Here is a 25,265-nt window from a genome sequence, read left to right on the forward strand (position 1 = left end):
ATTTTACGCTTGTTTATAATCTTATACATCCAAAGTTTACAAATTTCTTTATGTAAGTTATGAATCACATTGCTTTTGATAATATCAATGATTACAAAACTTCTAGATGTATTTATCTCTCGTTTGTATGTTATTTGCACCGTTGGTGACGTCCTCTGCCCATATATGCATGTTTATGTATATATATAATATAATATTATTTATTTATTTAATTGAACACGACACATCTATTTCCAAGTAAGTTTATCTTCACCTATATATATATATATATATATATATATATATATATATATATATAGACACCCCTTACAACCTATGTGGCTGTAGAGACAGGAATAAATGTAATTTCTCCAATAGATGCAAGACAGATAATATAGTTTACCAATGTGACGTACAAACAGCCACATTAAATCCTACATTGGGTCCACGAAAAACCATATACGTCTTAGATATAATGAGCACCTATCAAGTTTTAAAAACAGAAATAAGGCAAATTCAACAGGGCTTAGTAGGTATATCTGGGAACTAAACGACAATAAGATAGAATATAAACTAAAGTGGCACATACTAAAAGTAGCTAATTCCTATACCCAACTAACAGACGCTGTCAGCTCTGTTTAACCGAGTGCCTTGAGATCCTAACGGCTAAGAATGACCTATTAAACAGGAGATATGAATCTAGTCTAATCTGCCTTCACGCTACTAAATACTCATTCTCCAAGTATAATTAAATATATAATACATTACACCTCCTAAGCTAAACTAAATAAGCATAAAAGAACTTTCCCTCTAAGTATTATTAATTATAAGTAGATACGAATAAGACCAGAGTTAGCTCCCTTGCTCCCTTTTCATCTAAATTTAAGGTTGCTTCCCTGCACTAACACCGCCGGTGCTATAAATATACGACGGATCCCTCAATCATAAAATCACGTGGAGATGCATTTGATTAAAACCGGAATAATGAACTTAAATAGCACCCATCCTACATCCCCTTACAGGAAGACCAACACAACTTCAACTAAAACATAAGGCTTTCTTTACCTATCGATATTATTACACCACCATATACATTAATATACCCACCAATCACTTCTCCTACATCCCTCGCACAACGAACTCTTAACATACTCCTCAACATTCTGATGAGATCTGCCAAACCATTGGCTAGATTGAAACGTACGTAAATGACTATTACATAACATTCACAATGACTCACTACATAACCCCAACCTCCACAATGACTCATTACATAACCTCCACGCAATAAAACAACGGCTAACTAGCCCAACAGAATTGCTTCTTCTTGTATTTGTTGCTCCTTTCTCCACATAAATATATATATATATACATATCATCATCATCTTTTAACATCCGTTGTCCATGCTGGCATGGGTTGGATGATTTGACCAGCTAAGGGGCTGCACCAGATTCCAGTCTGATTTGGTATGGTTTCTATAGCTAGATGCCCTTCCTAACATCAACCGCTCTGAACAAAACTGGTCTACCAATCTCTTTATGCAAGATATTGATATAAAGTTGCAGCACTTTATGATAGTCATGCACAACATATACAGTAAGTTTGCTCCAGAGAGATTGCCAAACCAACAGGAAAATATAATTCCCATGGTCAGAAGTATTCTAATGAGACGACAAGCAAAAATCTCAAATTGTCTAAATGGGTCACCAAAGGATAATAAACGATCCCATCTCAAAAAGACATTGCTTGAAGTTGAAAATGAACTCAACAGTCCCATGAAAAGGAGAGGACAGAAAAAAAGGCTGGGCCATCAAAAATATTAAATCAAACCAGGATCAACCAGGTATCGTCGTCGCCTTTTCGTTGTTGATCGGTGAGCGGAATGAGGGACACGGTCACAAGGGCGGAACGCCGCGACGTCGCCCACCACCGTCACTGCGCGAGAAAAACGAGATATGCAAAAGAGTCTGCTTCAGTATGGTACAAGATAGGGCTGTTGTCCAATGAAAATGGCTCCCCAACTACATCTCAAACCAGAGGATCAGTGAAATACTGAATATGTAATACAAGAGTATTTCCACCACTCCATTGAGGCACTTGCAAGTTGCTACGCCTGATGAGTTCTCTGGTACCATAGCTCTACACAAAGAAATGGCAATTATTGCTATATATCTTGGTGTTGGATATATATTTTAACGAAGCCAGGGAAAAGAAAGTTTTCACGTAACACACTACGATTACTGTTACATGAGGTTGTAGCATGGCGTCAAATTCATAACAGCCAGCAATATGATGTAATGTCGTATTGCCGAGGAAATATGATTGTCGTTTTCCCATTGGTTGAAATAACTGTTCATATTTGAATTCTGAGAATTAGTAAAAGAATATTTTTATGAAATATTCTTGAAAGTCAAGTTGAGCAGTTATAAAAACCCTGGATTTTGGGGAAAACTTTAGTGTCTGTGGTTGTCTAAATTAATCCACGTCATTCAAATCCAGAGTAATGGTTGTTACCATGAGAAATATTCTTTAAAAGTCCGACACCTATTTTGCTTGTCATGTTTCAATAGTTAAGCCTAGAATTAGTTAGAAAAACTATATATGTAATAATGTATATAAATAAAATATATAAAATGATATTTCATCTTTCTTCAATTCTTCCCAACCTGTTTAACATATTTAATTCTGTTTAATAATCTGTAACGTTTTTTTTTATAGCGGTACGTAATAAGGACACGATCTTCAACATACATTTTCATAAGACATATAGGTGTACATTAGCGTCTGTACAAGACTTACACTAACATGACGTACATTTTAACTTGAGAGATAATACTTATTGATATCCTTTACAAGTTAAGCGACGGCTTTATCAATATCAACTTTCACTCAAGACAATTAAAATATACACTCATAAGTGTGTGTAAAATAAGCAGTCTTAAAATAACAATTATTTCAACTACTATAAATGTTGTAGAAAAACTGGTGACTACTAATAAAAACCATTATAAGGTTAAACACTCTCTGCCAACGGCTCGTAGTGAACTGCTTACCCCTTATTGCTCACAGTTCTGTTTTATAGCAATGTGTCAGTTCACTTTTAGTCACATGGGGGTGGTTGGAATCCTTCCACAACATATTCATAGCATCAAAATAGAGGAAACAGATGTAATATTAGCCGTTGATGAAATGAGCTCAAGCTCAGCCACAGGCCCTGATAGATTTCCAGCAATCCTCTTAAAGAAAAGCAAAGGGGCTTTAGCAAGTCCACTTCAGATTCTCTTCCAGAGCTTCCTCGAAACTGAGAGACTTCTCAAAAAGTTAAAGGCATAGGAGTGGCTGTGTGGTAAGTAGCTTGCTTACCAGCCACATGGTCCCGAGTTCAGTCCCACTGCATGGCATCTTGAGCAAGTGTCTTCTACTATAGCCTCGGACCGACCAAAGCCTTGTGAGTGGATTTGGTAGACGGAAACTGAAAAAAGCCCATCGTATATATGTATATATATATGTATGTATGTATGTGTTTGTGTGTCTGTGTTTGTCCCCCCCAACATCGCTTGACAACTGATGCTGGTGTGTTTACGTCCCCGTAACTTAGCAGTTCGGCAAAAGAGACTGATAGAATAAGTACTAGGCTTCTAAAGAATAAGTCCTGGGGTCGATTTGCTCGACTAAAGGTGGTGCTCCAGCATGGCCACAGTCAAAAGACTGAAACAAGTAAAAGAGTAAAAGAGTAAAGAGAATGCCTAATATGCCCCATCGATAAGGGAGGTAACAGAGCAGTTGCTAAAAATTATAGACCTGTCTCTCTAATCTCATATCAGCAGTCATGGAACGCATTGTCAGGAAGAGACTCACTGCATTCCTCGAAGATAATGACTCACTTCCTGGCACTCATCAGGAAGAAGCTGCCTTACATAGGTTTTGCAGCGCTCTGACTGAGTATTGAAGCAATTAATGAATCACTCAAATGTGGATGTGATATATTTTGACTTTGTAAAGACCTTTGATAAGGTTCATCATGGGATGATATGTCACAAACTATAGAGAGTCAGTATAGCTGGGAAACTTGGAGAGTGGTTGCATGACTTCTTAAAAGACTGAAGCCAGGCTGTGGCAGCCAATGGGGCCCTCTCCAGGAAGGCAGTAATAGAGAGTTGGGGCCGCTGCTGCTCATGGTGGCTCTTTCAGGCATGCCATCAGTTACGCACAACGCCATACTTACTAGCTATGCTGATGACACAAAAGTAGTACAAGCAGTCAAGGAACCTTCTGAAGCTTATCTTCTACAGAAAGACCTAGATGCCATATATAAATGGCCTGAGGAAAACAACATGCAATTCAATGCTGGCAAATTCCAAGCCCTCCCCTACCAGTTAATTGGTGCTTAGAAACCGCAACGATACTTTGAAGGAAAAGGAGTGGCAATCCTAGAATCACATACTGTGTGTCATCTCAGGATTGACATGAGCAATGATGCCTCATTTCATATGCATATCACCAAGTGATATGCATGTGCGCATGCGAATGATTGGGTGTATTTTGGGAACGTACAGAACAAAAGACTAGAAACTATGCTGGTTCTATGGAGGACATTTGTCCTTAGCCGTCTGGACTATTGCTCTCAACTGTGGTCACCCTACAGTGTCAGGTTAATAACAAAACTTGAGGCAATTCAGCGATGTTACACATGGAAGATTGCATCAATGGAACAGCTGAACTACTAGGAGAGACTGAAAGAGCTACAACTCTACTCCTTGGAGCAAAGACGGGAGAGGTGTGCAGGGATATATGTACAGAAGATCTTGGAGGGGCTGGCACAGAACTTCGGAACTGATAGCTATACCAGACACCAAACTGGACGTCTCTGCACTGTTCCCAGCTATCTCATTTAGAGTCAGGACCATGTACTGTAACAGCATAAGATCCAAGGGTCTGCAGCTATTTAATACTTTGCCAAAACATCCGAGGGATTTTCATGGAGTGGGTGGGGAGTAGATATTTTCAAGAAACAACTAGACCTCCCGCAATCCAAGGTCCCAGATAAACCAATATCAAAGCAGGAGACTCAAAAGAGGGTAGCAGTGTTGAACTCCCTCCATCTCCAAAAGTTAATCACATAAGATTGTCTATTGAAAAGCTGATTATATAGGTGGTGCCCCAGCATGGCCACAGCCTTAGGGCTGAAATGTATATCCAATTAAATATAATTGATAATGTAGAATTGAACAAAAATTCAACTAGAAATAGAGGAAATATAGCATCATATGAAAGAGTAAATAGTAATAAAAAAACTCAGTAGAAACTAATTTGATTTTAATTTGTTGTTGTTTGTTCCTTCTCAAGTCACGCCTGGCTCATAAGGGCCGGTTTCATTGGCATATAATTTCCCCACCTGGACGGGACGCCGATCCATCACAAGTGAGCTGCTAGATGCAGGAGGAAAGAGTGAGAGAAAGTTGTGGCAAAAGAGTCAGCAGAAGTTCAAGCCACGTGGAACTTAGGTGTTTCGCTCATATACACACACATCGCTCGGTCTGAGATTCGAACCCGTGATCCCTCGCCCGTGAGTCCACTGCTTTAACCACTAGACCATGTGCCTCCACGATTTTACCATGAATGACCAAAATAATACTCAGTCCGACAACAATATAAAAAATTATCTCTGCAATTATTCTAAACGGAACTTATGTTATGTGAATAGTGAATCATCATCATCGTTTAACATCCGCTTTCCATGCTAGCATGGGTTGGACGATTTGACTGAGGACTGGTGAACCAAATGGCTACACCAGGTTCCAATCTGATTTGGCAGAGTTTCTACAGCTGGATGCCCTTCCTAATGCCAACCACTCCGAGAGTGTAGTGGGTGCTTTTAACATGCCACCGGCACGAAGGCCACTCAGGCGGTACTGGCAACAGCCACACTCAAATGATGTCTTTTACGTGCCACCTGCACAGGAGCCTGTCCAGCAGCACTGGCGATGATCTCGCTCAAATGTTTTTTCACGTGCCACCGGCACAAGTGCCAGTAAGGCGACGCTGGTAACGATCATGCTCAAATGGTGCTCTTTACATGCCACTGGCACGGAAGCCAGACATGAAACTAAAAATCTAATACAGTTCTATATTCAAGAGATGAGGAATTACATGCATTATTTACATTTGACAGATATTTGTCCTCATCTTGTTTGTTGCTAACACAATGTTTTGGCTGATATACCCTCCAGCCTTCATCAGATGTCTTGGGGAAATTTTGAACCTGAGTTCTCATTCCTAAGGTATTTTTCGATGTTGTTGTTATTATTATTATTATTATTATTATTATTATTATTATTATTGAGTGAGAGAGCAGTACATGCCATCAAAGTGACACTGGGGTAAAATATACGAAGCCCAATATACCCATCATGACTACCCATCTGATAAGGGTACACCAGGCACATGCATCATAACCATATGTGCGTGACATGGTGATCTCATATCAAGAGAAACAGCGCATGACCTCGCAGGTGGGGGGCCCAGTTAGAATTTTTTTCAGGTCGAGTAGCCCATCCCGCTCAAAAGGTCCCTGAATAAGGTTTGTTTAAGGATGTCGAGCAAAACACCCATGTTTCCAAAGGTGAATTATTCAAACCCCAAAGAACTCCTCTCAACACATGGCTATGATGCTCTCCCACTACTTCTGCTCATGATCAGAGATGCACATATCATCAGCCACCAAGGGACATGCTCAACTGGTTAAGGTCAAACAACTGACAAGCAAATCTGTGGTATTAAGCAGAATATTTGCTGTAGCCCATCTTTTATACCCAGACAAAACAATGTACCTGATAACACTTCCAATCAATTAAGATCAGAAGCCATGAGAGCCACTGCCTGGTAGTGCATCAGGGCATTTATTATTATTATTATTATTATTATTATTTTATGTTTGACTTTTGTTTTGCATTTGTACAAGTTGGATCCAAGTCTCACCCAGAGACCTCAAGAGAAAACAAGTTAGAAGTTTATCTAGGTGTTATGCCTAGGGTACCATATATTTGGATTTGTACAGTTTTGTTCAAGTGAATGTTTAAGAAACCATAAGAAAATTATGTGTTTGCTTTAAAATTTGAGATCACATAGACAGTATTTTACGTAGGATATGGGCAGTTCCCATGAGCACTAACTTTTGAACTTCAGCCATTTTGGGGTTTCCTGGTATCTGAGCTAGATAGTAATCAGCCCGTTTCGCTGTCATTCCCAGGGCACCTATGACAATAGGTATTGTTTTCGTCTTCAGATTCCACATTTTGCTAATTTCTATTTCAAGATCTTTATATTTGATCAGTTTTTGGTAGGTCTTGACAGATACGTTTATATTGATTGGGACAGTCATATCAATGAGGAGGCATGATTTTTGTCTGAAGTCTTTCAGTATGATGTCTGGCCTATTTGCGTCTATCTTTCTGTCAGTTTGAATGGTGAAGTTCCAGAGGAGTGCAATGTGATCATTTTCAAGTACTGGGGGTGGTTTGTGTTCCCACCAGTTTTTATCATGGGGCAAGTCCAGGTTTTTGCATATTACCCAGTGAATATATTGTGCAGCTCTATCATGCCTGTTGAGATACTCTGTAGGCGCAAGCAGACTGCACATGGAGACAACATGATCGATGGTCTCATTTTGTTGTTGGCATATACGACATAATGGGGAGCTGCCGTTCTTTAATATATTGGCCTGGTAGTTCTTTGTAGGTAGGCATTGATCTTGGGCTGCTATGATAAACCCCTCTGTTTCTGATTTCAAGCCAGAGGCCATTAACCATTGGTGGGTAAGGGCTTTGTCAATATCTGCATTATTCACTCTCTTTGGGTATTTGCCATTGAGAGGTTTTCCATGCCATTTTTCAGTCATAATATCTAAGGCAGCAATTTTTGCACGGGTTTTCAAGCGCTTAGCTTTTTCTGCAGGTGTTTCTAGTTCGTCTAATTCTTGAATTTGTTGCAATTGGAATTCACTTAGATAGTCCTTTGCCTGTTTTGTTACTGAGTAAGATGCTTTCTTGCTTTCATGTTTTAAGACAAGTTTTAGCATCCAGCCCTCAGAGTTTTTCAGATAGGTGTCCAGGCCAATTGTGGCTACCTTCATTGATAATGCCAGCTGTAGAAATCCTCGGCCTCCCTCTTTTCTTGGCAGATAAAGACGTTCTATATCTGCCTTAGGGTGGTGCATTCTATGCATTGTCAACAGTTTTCGTATTTTTCTCTCAACATTACATATTTCAGTAATTGACCAGTTAACGATATTGAAACTGTAAGTCACGACTGGTATGGCTAGAGCATTGATCGCTTCGATCCTGTTTCTCGCGTTCAGCTCTGTCTTCAGTATTGCTCTCACCCTGCGATAACATTCTCTTCTGATCCTTTCCCTCATCACTGAGTGCTTGATATTGTCCCCTTCAATTACCCCTAGGTATTTATTATTATTATTATTGTTATTATTATTATTATTATTATTATTATTATTATTATTATTATTATTATTATTATTATTATCATTATTATTATTATTCAGGTCACTGCCTGGAATCAAACTCAGAATCTTGGAGTTAGTAGCCCGAGCTCTTAATCACTACGCTATATGCCCGAGGGCAGATGAAGGCTGGAGGGGATATCAGCCAAAACGTTGTGTTAAGAACAAACAAGATGAGGACAAATGTCCATCAAATGTAAATAATATAAAAATCTAATATATAAATGTAAAACTACATCTGTGGGAAATGAATACTTTTACATTAGTGTGAATGCATTAATTTCTAAAGTGAGATTAGCTGATCACTTAAATTCATTTAGAGATAAAAATAAAATATTCCAAACAAGTCTAAGTAAATTAATCTGGTCTATTAAAGACAGAAACAAAGATAGTACGATCAATTGGGAATTCATACAACAAAAACATACAGACCAGGAACTAATAAATGTGACATGTCTATAGAAGAATTTTATCAAATTTTTACACGGCTAATATACTAAATTCTAGGCAGGAACAAGGTTTAAGATACTTTGAATATGAGAAAATTTACCTTTGATCAATATAAATGAGTTATAAACATTTAAACAAAGAAATGTTTTGAAATAACTGGCGATGAGGAATGGAAGTCTGATAATCCCCTCAATACTTGAATTAATTATAGGCTGCGTCTAAATTGATATACAACACCACATCATAGGATGCAAAGAAAATCAGCAAAAAACTTTAAACCGTTAAATCAAAGGATACTGAAGTGAAGACCCTGAAGAAACTGCACCAGTATTATAGTTGGGTTGCCATTGCAATGGTTACTAATCGATGCAGTTGAAACATGTGTAGGTTTCTATTGTATTGATTAATATATTTATATATATATATATATATATATATATATAATAAATTAACTACCAACAAAAATAATTGGTAAGCTAACTCAAAAAACATCACCAAAATAGCAGAAAAAAACGACAGTGAAGATATGTAGGCTCTTCAAGAATCGATCCTTTTGGTTATATTAATAATAATAAAGGAGTTACGACGCAAAAACGTATATATTCAAATGAACATATTTATCTTCTTCAATATATATTTCAGTATAAAGAATTCATTAAGTGACTTAATAAATCAAAATTTCTTTACACATCTTCAGGTATAAATATAACACCAGAAAAACTACATTGTGAAATTTTTTCGCCATGAACGGTTTGTATTTTTAAACCGAATGTAGTTTTTCTGGTGTTATATTTATTCCTGAAGATGTGTAAAGAAATTTTGATTTATTAAGTCGCTTAATGAATTCTTTATACTGAAATATATATTGAAGAAGATAAATATGTTCATTTGAATATATACGTTTTTGCGTCGTAACTCCTTTATTATATATATATATATATATATATATATATATATATATATATATATATAAATATTAGTTATAGAATATAAAGACTGGGTTAACGACTCAACATATCACACACCCTCAATGACCATATAAATATGTTGTATTTCTTATATAGGTTCATTGAGGGGATGTGATATGTTGAGTCGTTAACCCAGTCTTTTTATTCTATAACTAATATTTTTACTCTTGTCTCAATTATTCTGAGCACTTCTCCTTGCAGCCCTGTATAAAATCTATTGGTTTCCTAATAAGAAGCCATTAATATTATATATATAAATAATACAGAATGGGACAAGAATGCAAAACATCCAGAGAGATAGGTGATACAAGAAAGGGACAAAACATCCAGATAGACAATACAAAGAAAACATGGACAGGTTATTCGGAGTTTTCTTTCCTCAGTCGAGATCCAGATTATCCTTGCAATTTCGTCTGGTTATTCTCGATATTGCTCCAATCTGGCCAGCCCCAAGGAAAAACTAAGCTAAGAGCATTAGATTCCTTGGAAGGAAGCAGCAAATGTATACAAAAACAAGGATGGAAAAAAATCAAACAATGTTACACAAATAGAGTAGGAATAATAACAGGACATAACAACAGATGTCTTTCGACTAAGGATGAATAAAATTAAGCTGGCGTATATGGAAATAAGGCCTTACAGCCAGGATACAAGATTTCACAGGCACAGGGAGGAATAACGATGTTGCAGGCACAACAGCCACCCAAGAAAGAAAGGTCAGAAATTAAAGGTAATGCTAATGCTGCTTCGTAATAACCCTTATTACTATATATATATATATATATATATATATATATATATATATATATATTGAAGTATTGGGTTATCCCATAAATAATGTGGATTTTTATACCTCTTTTATTTAACAAAATTAATAGAAACAAATTTTGGGGGAGGGGGCCAGTCGATTAGATTGATCCCCAGTACGCAACTGGTACTTTAATTTATTGACCCCAAAAGGATGAAAGGCAAAGTCGACCTCGGCAGAATTTGAACTCAGAACACAAAGACAGACAAAATACCGCTAATCATTTCACCCGGTGTGCTAACGTTTCTTATTTTTTTATTGCCCACAAGGGACTAAACATAGAGGGGACAAAGAAGGACAGACAAAGAGACTAAGTCAATTACATTGACCCCAGTGCATAACTGGTACTTATTTAATCGACCCTGAAAGGATGAAAGGCAAAGTCGACCTTGGCAGAATTTGAACTCAGAACATAACGGCAGACGAAATACTGATAAACATTTCGCATGGCACGCTAACGTTTCTGCCAGCTCGCCACCCTTGTGTGTGTAAATATTGTAAAACTAAAACCACAGTTCATTTTATTTGTTTACTTTAGTGTTTCACAAACCAACGAAAGGGCCCCTCTCTGCATAAGCACTCGACATGCTAGAAATAGCATCCAATTTTCTTCAAATCACTCCTAACCGTCTTGGAAAAGGACATGTGGAGAACATGGTTTTGGGCTCCCTGTTCAGAGGTAAAACACGGGGTGACAATCTTGGGATGCATTTAGTTAGTTATAGGTCTAGTTTAGTTAGTACTAGGCGAAGTAGACTTGTTGTGGCTGTTAAGATAACATGCTTTGATAATCCAACAGGTGTCAATACAAGATAAGTGATGCTTGTTTGAACTCGTATTAACAAAAGAATGCCTAAAATTGTACGGTACATTGATTAATTTAATTATAGAATAATTAAATATTAATTGCTTATAGACCATTGTTTACTGTATTATTAGTGGAGGCGCAATGGCCCAGTGGTTAGGGCAGCGGACTCGCGGTCATAGGATCGCGGTTTCAATTCCCAGACCAGGCGTTGTGAGTGTTTATTGAGCGAAAACACTTAAAGCTCCATGAGGCTCCGGCAGGGGATGGTGGCGAACCCTGCTGTACTCTTTCACCACAACTTTCTCTCACTCTTACTTCCTGTTTCTGTTGTGCCTGTATTTCAAAGGGTCAGCCTTGTCACACTCTGTGTCACGCTGAATATCCCCCGAGAACTACGTTAAGGGTACACGTGTCTGTGGAGTGCTCAGCCACTTGCACGTTAATTTCACAAGCAGGCTGTTCCGTTGATCGGATCAACTGGAACCCTCGACGTCGTAAGTGACGGAGTGCCAACATACTGTATTATTACTAACTGTATATAGATTAATATAGAATGATTAAACAGGTTGAATTCGTAGAAATAATTCACAGCTAATTCGTTTCAAGACTGTCAAATTTTTAGCATTGATGACAAAGTACGTGAAGATTTGAAAAGTAAAAACAACTTGAGAAGACAAATGTCATAAAAAGAAGTTATTTCAAAAAATGGATCAGAAGCACTCGGATAGCGAGATAAAAATACAGTAATAGCTAAAGTGAAATTATTGCATTAATTGTCATACTTACAAAATATTTAGGTTCAGGACACTTGGCAAAATTGTGAATAAACAACAGTGTCAGGATAAATGCCATTAAGAATTGTTCCATAGTGACTTTTGGTAATAAATTTAGTCGAGATTGAAATATCGATACTGTAGATAAGAATAACTTCAGTCAGATGATGGTTGAGATAATAACAACATCAGCAACAGTATCATTAAAAGATTATAATTTCCAAATTTTTCTCTGTGCAAACATACCGGATACACAGGGAGTGACAATACATTACATTTGAGAGAATAATTAGTAATTAGTGTTAAATAATTAAAGTTGATAAGAAACAATTAATGTTAGTAGGCGTCATGCTGATGGGATTGTTAGCCTGTCATACTTCAGGAGGCATATATTCCAACTCATTCTGCGTTCAAATCCCGCCCAGATCAATTTTACCTTTCATCGTTTTGTGGTTGATAAAAAAAAATAAATAAACTCCAGCCATGAACTGGAGTCAGTGTAGTTGACTAACTCCTTCCCTTTGAAATTACTGGTCTTCAGTCAAAAGTGGAAGCAATTATTTTGGTATGTATAGGAAACAGTTTGGGTCATGTTTCGGCTTAATTCTGACCTTAGCATCAAAACAGATCTCGTATTTGCTGAAGTAGTGTGGGTGTCAAAAATTAGAACACATTAGAAAGTAAATAACACATGAAAAGCAACAATCAAATTGGTGTTAACTTATTTGATGTAGGGACCATTAAAATAAAACTAGAAATAATTATAATATTTCAATTATAATTTATAAATGCAGGAGACAACAAGTTTTTTTCCTGGTAAAAATATACACTTGTATGTATACGTCTGTTATTTCTGTTTATGAATGACGATGATAAGTTAAATATGATCCTATACTGCCAGCCCCTACCACTAAACTTGGATGAATAAAATCCCATGTTAGTTTTTTATTTTTTTGTAAATGTGAGCTAAAACAACAATTCATACTTTTTTATAATTGTGAAATAAGATTACAATTATTTGAATATATACTTACAAATCTCCTCACTTTTATTATTGTCCCTGTCCATGCTACTTCCACCAATCACGATCCCACCTTTCTGTGCCTTTTGTAATCTCCACCCCATATCTGAGCTAAACCTTAAGTCTTTCATATCTCATCTTTAACACCTCTCCTATCTGCTATAATCTTCAACACCTCATCTCTGCTATTGATGATCCTTCCACCTTTGTTACCCTCACTTACTTTAGCCACCCTTGTGTACCTCTGACCTCCATCTCAGCCACAGTTTATTACCCTTTTTCTCTATTCTCACATCCTGCACACCCTCTCCCTAATTTTTTTATCTATCCACAGATATATGCTACTGTTGCCCTCCACCCTTTATGTGCTGATAATTGTCACCTCCTCCTCCCTCAAACACTTCTATCTCTTCCACCTCCTCCCTTCCATTCTGATATTTACCATCAACTACACCTCCACCCTTCTTCATCACTCAATACATCCACCTCTACCCTCATCTTTAAACATTTGTTACTTTCCTCCCACACCCTTATGAAATTACCCACTCCACTGTCCATATTCTTTCTTATACTCACTTTCATGTACCTTGAGAGTTTGCTCTGACACCTTGTCAACACAATCTCTATCTTCCTTCCAGCTACCTGCACAAAATGTGGGGTAGTCATGTATCTCTTCTATAGCAAGACACCTGTGCTTCATCCTCTATCCTACTTTAGACTCTCTGCATGTAGTAGAAACCTACCCCCCTCTCTACTATGATTCCTTTAAGTCAAGAGTATTTTCTTTGTTACATTGTAACCTCACTTGATCCGATCAACGGAACAGCCTGCTTGTGAAATTAACAGGCAAGTGGCTGAATACTCCACAGACACGTGTTCCCTTAACGTAGTTCTCGGGGGATATTCAGCGTGACACAGAGTGTGGCAAGGCTGACCCTTTGAATTACAGGTACAACAGAAACAGGAAGTAAGAGTGAGAGAAAGTTGTGGTGAAAGAGTACAGCAGGGTTCGCTACCATCCCCTGCCAGAGCCTCGTGGAGCTTTTAGGTGTTTTCGCTCAATAAACACTCACAACGCCCAGTCTGGGAATCGAAACCGCGATCCTATGACCGCGAGTCCGCTGCCCTAACTACTGGGCCATTGTGCTTCCACTAGTAACTTCACTAGTTGTCATGAAAAAAGCAGCCGGGACACATTGCAAAGGGGTTGGCATTATGAAAGGCAGCCAGATGTAAAAACCATGCCAAGGGTAAGATTGGGTGTGATGCAGCTCTACAGCTTGTTGGCCCCTGTCAAACCAGCTAGCCATTGCCAGCATTGGAAAACAGACATTAAATGATGACGGTGACGACGACGGCGACCATGACCACGACCACGACGGAATAAAGATAAAATGGCCCAAAGAAGAATTTCCATTACATGTTTAACAAACAAGAATCATTGTCGACATTGTTGTTGTCGTTTCATGTTCATTTTGCATGCTGACATGAGTTGGACAGTTTCACAGGAGCTGAAAAGCCTGATGATTGCACCAAGCCCCACTTGATACATTGATATGATTTCTACAGCTGGATGCCCTTCCTAATGCCGGTCACTTTACAGAATGTAGTGGGTGCCTCTTACATTACATCAACACTAGTGAGGTTACCAAAGATTAAAGAATAAAGTTCTGAGAAAATGGTAACATCAGTGTTTTGGACGGCAGTGGTTGATACCTGGGTTGTTAGTTGAAAGAAACAGTGACTAATGTATTGGCGAGCTAATGCTTGTAGCATATTAGAAGATGGACGCTTGTGGCTGTAGATCAGAACTATTAGATCTTTGCAAGATGTTCCCAAGGTCTTAATTCATAGAAATTCTCTCGCAAGCAGTGTCTAGGTTATGTGTGCTTCTCATTGTCTTTTCAAATCCAATAACCATTCTGCATTATGCTGTTGACACATTATTAGGAGCCATCACAGCTTGACAGATCTTTCATTTATAAGACATAAATTAGTTATTAGCTATCGTGAATGCATTCATCAATCAGATCTCTAAATTAACAATGTGTTAAGTGTCTCCATTTTATCAACAGAAGTAATAAAATAATAGATTGTTATTTCAGATATTGCGAAGACTTATTGGGGCAAGCGAAAGCGAAATCGGGATGGCACCTGTGCCCAGCGTCGCCTTTCTGGCACCTGTGCCCGTGACATGTGTAAGGACTTTCGAGCGAGATCGTTGCCAGTGCCCCTGGACTGGCTCTTGTGTGGGTGGCACATAAAATATACCATTTTGAGCGTGGCCGTTGCCAGTACCGCCTGACTGGCCTTCGTGCCGGTGGCACGTAAAAGCACCCACTACACTCTCGGAGTGGTTGGCATTAGGAAGGGCATCCAGCTGTAGAAACTCTGCCAAATCAGATTGGAGCCTGGTGTAGCCATCGGGTTTCACCAGTCCTCAGTCAAATCGTCCAACCCATGCTAACATGGAAAGCGGACGTTAAACGATGATGATGATGATGATGATGATGATGATGATGATGATGATGTAAATAAATAATCTTCATGTACTTTATAAATGAAATAACTAGTACATTCATTGACACCAAACTCGTTGCCCACAGTTGGCAAACTTTCACTGTCTTGCATTTTTTCGATCATCTCTACCTTTTCCCGTAGAGTGTACATTCATCTGCATCATTTGTTAGGATCAGGAAGGTGCTTTCGTATTTTTCCTGTTTGCTGATCCTATGTTGATGTCCTATGAAAATGTAAATCCGTAGAAAAATATACATCCTCATAGTACAGTCATCTAAGCACAAGTGATAGTCAGTACATTCTGGGTAACTGAGAACTGTGTGTGATTGCTGGGGTGCATTTTTATGGTCCAAACTGAATCTTTGACTAACCACCAACCTGTGTTATCACAAATTAATCAATAATAAACATTATACGGTTCACAATGAACTGTACCATATTATTCTAGATCAGTGATAAATGAATCAGGGGTAAACAAGGATAAATGTTCTAAACTCAATGTGCTGGAATAACAGAATGTTGGCAGTAGTAAAGGACCCAGCAATGTAGACCCTTGTTCTAGCAAATAAGAAATGCCCCTCTTACAAATATGGAGAAGAAAATGTATGCAAGGCATTAAATAAATAAACAAAAAAAAAGATTACCCTGTTGTTACAAAATGGACGTTTATTAATTATAAAAGGACAATAATATTTAGACAGGGTGTATAAAGTTGACAGCTAATGACTGTGATGATGATCTCACCAAAATGTAACAACAATGATTTAAATGAAAATGAAGGGATCTTTCTGATTTGACGGACACCACTTGTTTTCTTAACGAAACACTTTCAAACTTGGGATACTGGTAGAATGTGTCATATAAAACATCTTTTTCTCTTAGCCTTCTTAACAAAAATTTCTTCTTAATAAGTTATTTCATGTTAAAGTTGTAGTATTTCTGTAATTTCAACCAATCACTGACGTCTATTCAGCTGAATACAGTTACTGCTGTTTTTATAAACAATAATTTTTGCCGGTGTCAAGAGTGTTATTCCCTGTTTAATTATATCATTATTCCCTAGTAAGGGTTTAGGGTTTTAGGGTTAGGGTTCAGGTTTTAGAGTTTTGGTTAGGGTTTTAGGGTTACGGTTGGGGTTATGAGTTATAGGGTTTTAGGGTTAGGGTTAGGGTTATGAGTGAGGTTATGGCAAAAATAATCATAACCCTAACCGTAACCCTAAAATTAACCCTAACTCTAAAACCCAAACCATAACCCTAAAACCCTAAGGCTAAAACCAGTACAAATGCACGAACGATGTCATAAATAACAGTACCACGGATAGTTGCTGTTGACAAACAACGGCACTAATTTTATTCAAGGGAAAAGATCCCATGACACCATTAGAATATGTTGTTTACAATCCACGGCAGTAACTGTTTTCACCTCAATAGACGTCAGTGATTGGTTGAAATTACCGAAATACGACAATTTTTTACATGAAATAATTTTGAATATAAACATTTTTCTGTTCTTTTAGACAAAATATACAAGTATACGAAGTTTGAAAGTGTTTCGGTACCAAAAACACTACATAAAACATAAATGAAAAGTGTTGCCCGTCAAATCAGAAAGATCCAAATGATGTACCTGAGAAATGATTAAAGAACAAAACAATATTAATTATGAAGATGGCCATTTATCAAACAGATTGCAATATTGGTTGTTATAATATAAAAATTAACGATGTCATCGCATCGCTGTATGTACGCATTTTTACAGTAAAATATACTCCATGGATCTGTGGTCCATTTTGACTGATAGTCTGTTACTACTACAGAAAGGCAGAATAAAAGGAATATAGGAAGATTCAGATGATAAGAAGCCTATGTTCACTTGCATTGTAAGGAGGTTCATTCCTTAACCAGGATGCAGCCAGCCAAAAGGAGAGAGATGGCTAAATTGATTGTGTTTTGGGGTTTACTAATTAAGATATTTCATCATCATCATCATCATCGTTTAACGTCTGCTTTCCATGCTGGCATGGGTTGGACGATTTGACTGAGGACTGGTGAAACCCGATGGCTACACCAGGCTCCAGTCTGATTTGGCAGAGTTTCTACGGCTGGATGCCCTTCCTAACACCAACCACACTGAGAGTGTAGTGGGTGCTTTTACGTGCCACCGGCATGAGGGCCAGTCAGGCGATACTGGCAACAGCCACGCTCAAATGGTGTATTCTATGTACCACCTGCACAAGAGCCAGTCCAGGGGCACTGGCAACAACCTCGCTCAAAAGTCCTTACACATGCCACAGGCACAAGTGCCAGAAAGGCGATGCTGGGCACAGGTGCCATCCCAATTTCTTCAACTGAGAACAATCAATTTTACCAGAATTATTTGTCTTGACCCTTCTGCAACCAGAGAAAGATCAAGGGGGTAACTCATTCTCATTAATCTCCAATTGCAGAGAGGAGAAAACAATAGACCAGAAATTTGTTTGACAATTAATCAAAATGTGGATTCAAGACTCCACTAGGCTATACTGTTGGCACTCCGTCGCTTACAACGTCGAGGGTTCCAGTTGATCTGATCAACGGAACAGCCTGCTCGTGAAATTAACGTGCAAGTCGCTGAGCACTCCACAGACACGTGTACCCTTAACGTAGTTCTCGAGGATATTCAGCGTGACACAGTGTGACAAGGCTGACCCTTTGAATTACAGGCACAACAGAAACAGGAAGTAAGAGTGAGAGAAAGTTGTGGTGGAAGAGTACAGCAGAGTTCGCCACCATCCCCTGCCGGAGCCTCGTGGAGCTTTAGGTGTTTTCGCTCAATTAACACTCACAACGCCCAGTCTGGGAATCGAAACCGCGATCCTACGACCGCGAGTTTGCTGCCCTAACCCCTGGGCCATTGCGCCTCCACAGGCTATACTGTAGCTAGTTGCTAAATCATTCTCCTCCCACATAATTTGTTAAAGACAAAGGATCAATAGTGGGAAGAATTGCAGGAATGTGCACTATGCGAAAATTAAAGAATATTCGGAATTATGAGGTTACAGATTGATGTGATGCCAGGTTGAGAAATGACCCAGATATATAAAAGAATATTTAAAAAACTGTGAATATGTCAAAAATATTGTTATATATATAATATAACAAACACGAAAAACTAATAGAGTTTTTCCAAATTATTCCTGTATAAACATACCGGATAGACAAGGAGTGGGAATTAACGCATTACGTGTAAGAGAGTAATTAATAATTAAAGTTAAATAATTAAGGTTCGTATAAGTTAGTAGTAATCAAGCAGGAAGGATGATAAACATGTGCAATACGAAGAATTTATTCCGGCTCATTCTGCACTCAAAGCCAAGCAAGCAATAAGCAAGATTCCGCTCTCAAATAATACAATCCATAGGAGAATTATGGATTTATCGGATCTTTTTGGTTTGACGGGCAACATTTTTCATTTATGTTTTATGTAGTGTTTTTGGTACCGTAACACTTTCAAACTTCGTATACTTGTGTATTTTGTGTTATAGAACAGATAAAATTTTTGTATTCGAAGTTATTTCATGTAAAAAATTGTCGTATTTCGGTAATTTCAACCAATCACTGACGTTTATTGAGGTGAAAACAATTACTGCCGTAGAATGTAAACAACATATTCTAACGGTGTTATGGGATCTTTTCCCTTGAATAAAATTAGTGTTGATGTTTGTCAACAACAACTATCGGCAGTACTGTTATTTATAGACAACGTTCGTGCGTTTGTACTGGTTTTAGCTTTAGGGTTTTAGGGTTAGGGTTCCGGTTTTAGAGTTAAAGTTAGTTTTAGGGTTTCGGTTAGGGTTATGATTATTTTTGCCATAACCTCACTCATAACCCTAACCCTAAAACCCTATAACTCATAACCATAACCCTAACCCTAACCCCAACTCTAACCCTAAAACCCTAACCCTAACTCTAAAACCCGAACCCTAACCCAAACGCACGAACGACGTTATAAATAACTACCGCCGAGAGTTGTTGTTGACAAACAACGGCACTAATTTTATTCAAGGGAAAAGATCCCATTACACCGCTAGAACCTGTTGTTTACATTCCACAGCAGTAATTGTTTTCACCTCAATAGACGTCAGTGATTGGTTGAAATTACAGAAATACGACGACTTTAACATGAAATAACTTATTAAGAACTAATTTTTGTTAAGAAGGCTAAGAGAAAAAGATGTTTTATATGACACATTCTACCAGTATCCCAAGTTTGAAAGTGTTTTGTTAAGAAAACAAATGTTGCCCGTCAAACCAAAAAGATCCGATTTATCAGTTGATATAGAGGAAAATGTACAGAACAAACTTTAGAACACAGAATTTGCTTCACAGGCTGGCGAATCAACTGACATTAGCAACAAAGTACAACTACTTACATTTATTCGCTTTATTGATGGTAACCAAATCATAAATCAGTTCTTTTGTTGTGAAGAAATACTACTCATAACAAACGGTCAAGGTATTTTCGACATTTTATCTGCCCACTTTGAAAGTCTCTTTCTATATAAGCAAAGTACGGTCCAGATGGAGTATATTTAATCTGAACCTATCCCCCCACCCTTTTTTTTTTTACGGAATGCCACGTTTTAGGCTATGGAGATTTTGATTCACGATTTCTCGTGAATGCTTAGTGGTATTTCGTCTGCTGTTATGTTCTGAGTTCAAATTCCGCCCAGGTCGACTTTCCCTTCATCCTTTCAGGTTCGATTAAATAAGTACCAGTTACGAACTGAGTTTGATATAATCCGCTTAATCCCTGTATATGTACTTGTTTGTCCCCTCTTTGTTTAACCCCCTGTGGGAAATAAAAAAAGAAATGAATATGATAGGCGCAGGAGTGGCTGTGTGGTAAGTAGCTTGCTTACCAACCACATGGTTCCGGGTTCAGTCCCACTGCGTGGCACCTTGGGCAAGTGTTTTCTGTTATAGCCTCGGGCCGACCAAAGCCTTGTGAGTGGATTTGGTAAACGGAAACTGAAAGAAGCCAGTCATATATATGTATATACATATGTATGTGTGTGTGTGTGTGTATTTGTGTGTCTGTGTTTGTCCCCCCAACATTGGTTGACAACCGATGCTGGTGTTTACATCCCCGTAACTTAGCAGTTCGGCAAAAGACACCGATAGAATAAGTACTAGGCTTACAACGAATAAGTCCTGGGGTCGATTTGCTCGACTAAAGGCGGTGCTCCAGCATGGCCGCAGCCAAATGACTGAAACAAGTAAAAGAGTAATGTTACAAAGAATAAAAAGTTTAGAATGGTACAACAATGCACTATAATACCAAAAAATGGACTATATACCTGTTGTAATTTAGTTATCCATAGTCCGTTGATATTTCGGGATACAATTCCTTCTTCAGATATTTTTAGATGGAGTCACTGCTATAATCTGTTTTCCAGTGGCTTTTCTTTTTCTCTTTTTTTTTTCTTTTTAAAACCGTTAGAAAACAGATTATATCTGAAGAAGGAATTGTATTCCAAAATATCATCAAGTAAAACAGAGTAGTTCCCCTTAGATATGAATAAATAAATCAAAACGAGTGGAATATATAGTGCATTGTTGTACCATTCAAAACTTTTTATTCTTTACAAACAATACACAATGCTTCAAGCGAACTACAATGCTCTCCTATAATGTTACAGTATTTCTCGTGCCCTGTCGTCGCCACTTTCCTCAGAATTAGACGCGTTTTTATTTCGTCCGCCAAATTTTAGCATTCTTTTTTTAAAATTTGTTCAAATCTTCGGTAATATGCCTTGAAGATGGCTCCTTCGGTCCAGATGTAATCTGAACCTTTCCTCCCTTATTTTTTTTTTTTTTTTTTTACGGAATCCCACGTTTTAGGCTATGGAGATTCCGATTCTCAAAAAAAAATTTTCAAAAATCTCAAATTCAAAATTTCGATTCCCCCCCCGCCGCCATTTCCTCATTTTAGGGTTAGGTTTTGAGTTAGGGTTAGGGTAAACCTAACCCTAACCCTAACCCTGACCCTAACCCTAACCCTAACCAGATTTGGCTGTTATTTCTAGCATGTAAATAGCCTGCTTGGTGGTGGTGGTGGTGGTGGGGGAATTAAAATTTTTCAAACAATTTTTTTTCAAAATCATAATCTCCGTATTTTTTTTACGCATTTCTAAAAAAAAAAAATTTCCGGGAAATATTTTTAAATGGGGAAATAAGGGGGGGGGGGGGCGAAATTTTGAATTTTAGATTTTTGAAAATTTTTTTTCAGAATCGAAATCTCCATAGCCTAAAACGTGGGATTACGTAAAAAAAAAAAATAATAATAAATAAGGTGGGGAAAGGTTCAGATTACATATAGTCCATCTTCCTGATCATATTTCGATTCATTTATTGAATTTGCTAAATGGTCTGGCGAAAACGTATTTTCCGGGTTTGTTATCAACTTCATTAGGGGTGTCATTGCTACAACATTTGTTGTTGTTGTTGTTGTTGTTACTATTTTTGCTACTCAACTAAACCTTCTAACAAGTTTTCCATAATTTTACGGATTTTTCACAAAATATATACAAGAGGCGCAGGAGTGGCTGTGTGGTAAGTAGCTTGCTTACCAACCACATGGTTCCGGGTTCAGTCCCACCGCGTGGCACCTTGGGCAAGGGTCTTCTACTATAGCCGCGGGCCGACCAAAGCCTTGTCAGTGGATTTGGTAGACAGAAACTGGAAGAAGCCCATCGTATATGTATGTATATATATATATATATATATATATATATATATATATATGTGTGTGTGTGTGTATGTTTGTGTATCTGTTCCCCCCCCCCCGGCTCAGCATCGCTTGACAACCGATGCTGGTGTGTTTGCGTCCCCCGTAACTTGGCAGTTCGGCAAAAGAGACCGATAGAATAAGTACTAGGCTTACAAAGAATAAGCTCTGGGCTTGATTTGCTCGACTATAAAAGCGGTGCTCCAGCATGGCCACAGTCAAATGACTGAGACAAGTAGAAGAGAGAGTAAAGAGAGTAACGAAAATGTTTGTTACTCCTTTGTCGAGTTTTCAATTTCTTCACGTGAAAAAATTTTCAACGTTGATCTTTTTATATATATATGTATATATATATGTGTGTGTGTGAACGTATGTATATGTATAAATGTATGTGCGGTGGATGGAGTTTGCAGGCGCTGTTTGAGTGTGTGGAGCTGGGGAGATGTGTCAGTAAGTAATGTATTTCGATACATAGAGTGCGGGAAATTTTAAATGGATAACGTTGTAGGGAGTATGGCCCAGTGGTTAAGGTGTTACCCTCACAATTGCAACATCGTGGGTTTGATTCCAAGATCGAGCGTTGCGTTGCTTTTTTTTTTTAGCAAAGCACTTCTTTCACGTTGCTCTGGATTGAATTACAGTGGAGGCGCAATGGCCCAGTGGTTAGGGCAGCGGACACACGGTCGTAGGATCGTGGTTTCGATTCCCAGACCGGGCGTTGTGAGTGTTTATTGAGCGAAAACACCTAAAAGCTCCACGAGGCTCCGGCAGGGGATGGTGGCGAACCCTGCTGTACTCTTTCACCACAACTTTCTCTCACTCTTTCTCCCTGTTTCTGTTGTGCTTGTAATTCAAAGGGTTAGCCTTGTCACACTCTGTGTCACACTGAATATCCCCGAGAACTACGTTAAGGGTACACGTGTCTGTGGAGTGCTCAGCCACTTACACGTTAATTTCACGAGCAGGCTGTTCCGTTGATCGGATCAACTGGAACCCTCGACGTCGTAAGTGACGGAGTGCCATCAACAACAACTGGATTGAATTACATGCAGAGAAATCTCTATGCCACTATAGGCTGGTGTTTATTACCTTCCATATTTAAATTCATTTATATCCATCACCTATGTATCCTCTTTTATGTGACACTTCTGTTTGGAAATATTTTGTTACTCTTTACTCTTTTACTCTTTTACTTGTTTCAGTCATTTGTCTGTGGCCATGCTGGAGCACCGCCTTTAGTCGAGCAGAGTCGACCCCAGGACTTATTCTATGTAAGCCTAGTAGTTATTCTATCGGTCTCTTTTGCCGAACCGCTAAGTTACGGGGACGTAAACACACCAGCATCGGTTGTCAAGCAATGTTGGGGGAACAAATATAGACACACAAACATATATATATATATATATATATATATATATATATATATATATATATATATATATATATACATATATGTGATGGGCTTCTTTCAGTTTCCGTCTACCAAATCCACTCACAAGGTTTTGGTCGGCCCGAGGCTATAGTAGAAGACACTTACCCAACGTGCCATGCAGTGGGACTGAACCTGGAACCTTGTGGTTCGTAAGCAAGCTACTTACCACACAGCCACTCAAAAATATTGTTATATCACCATGGCTCCATGGTTAAGAAATTTGCTTCCCAACCACATAGCTTTGGGTTCAAAATATATATATACATATATATAAAAGAAGTAAGGACAAAGATCCTTCAAAGGGGTGTTAAGCATAGAATATATAAAAGCTATTTATTCAGTATTGGTATAATCAATAAATATAGGCGTAGACGATCTTTTTATTCAAAATTGGTACAAATAGGCGCAGGAGTGGCTGTGTGGTAAGTAGCTTGCTTACCAATCACATGGTTCCGGGTTCAGTCCCACTGCGTGGCACCTTGGGCAAATGTCTTCTGCTATAGCCTCGGGCCGACCAAAGCTTTGTGAGTGCATTTGGTAGACGGAAACTGAAAGAAGCCTGCCATATATATGTATATATATATATATATATATATATATATATATATATGTATGTGTGTTTGCGTGTCTGTGTTTGTCCCCCAACCATTGCTTGACAACCGATGGTGGTGTGTTTACGTCCCCGTAACTTAGCAGTTCGGCAAAAGAGACCGATAGAATAAGTACTAGGCTTACAACGAATAAGTCCTGGGGTCGATTTGCTCGACTAAAGGCGGTGCTCCAGCATGGCCGCAGTCAAATGACTGAAAGAAGTAAAAGAGTAAAAAGAGAATAAATCCAATAAAGAAATATGGTAACCGAAGAGTAAAAAGGACTTGAGTTTAAAATCTTCTTTGCAAATTTCATGTTAATTTCTGTTCCCAACTCCATCTTATGATGACAATGTTATTTTACTAAATTCCTCGTTATTTTCAAAATTAATTGAAACAAAGAAAATGTATTTCAATAGAAATATCTTAGTCATATGTTCTAGCTTCCAGAACTTTCCATCTAACCATTTTGTTGCCAATCTGTCAGGAACCACATCTACTTCTACAATACAAACTTCCAAGCATCAGTTTAATAACAACAGACTTATTTCATGAAATTCTTCATCATTTTTCAAAAGACATGAAAAAAGAAAGGCAGTACATTTCAATAAAAATTTGGTAACAAAAGG

General features: G+C 38.2%; 1 protein-coding gene across 1 annotated transcript in view; it reads right to left on the bottom strand.

Annotated features, from left to right (window-relative positions):
• The window catches only part of LOC106873587 (uncharacterized), a 37,895-nt gene extending 25,115 nt beyond the window's left edge, over window positions 1-12,780 (bottom strand). The window contains exon 1 of the mRNA XM_089346522.1: window positions 12,316-12,780. Coding sequence (XP_089202648.1) covers window positions 12,316-12,396 — 81 coding nt within the window. The 5' untranslated portion in view covers window positions 12,397-12,780. The remainder of the gene's footprint in view (window positions 1-12,315) is intronic.
• Window positions 12,781-25,265: the final 12,485 nt, after the last annotated feature.

Source organism: Octopus bimaculoides, chromosome 30 (genome assembly GCF_046866305.1).
Source record: "Octopus bimaculoides isolate indiv1 chromosome 30, ASM4686630v1, whole genome shotgun sequence".
Classification (NCBI taxonomy): domain Eukaryota; kingdom Metazoa; phylum Mollusca; class Cephalopoda; order Octopoda; family Octopodidae; genus Octopus; species Octopus bimaculoides.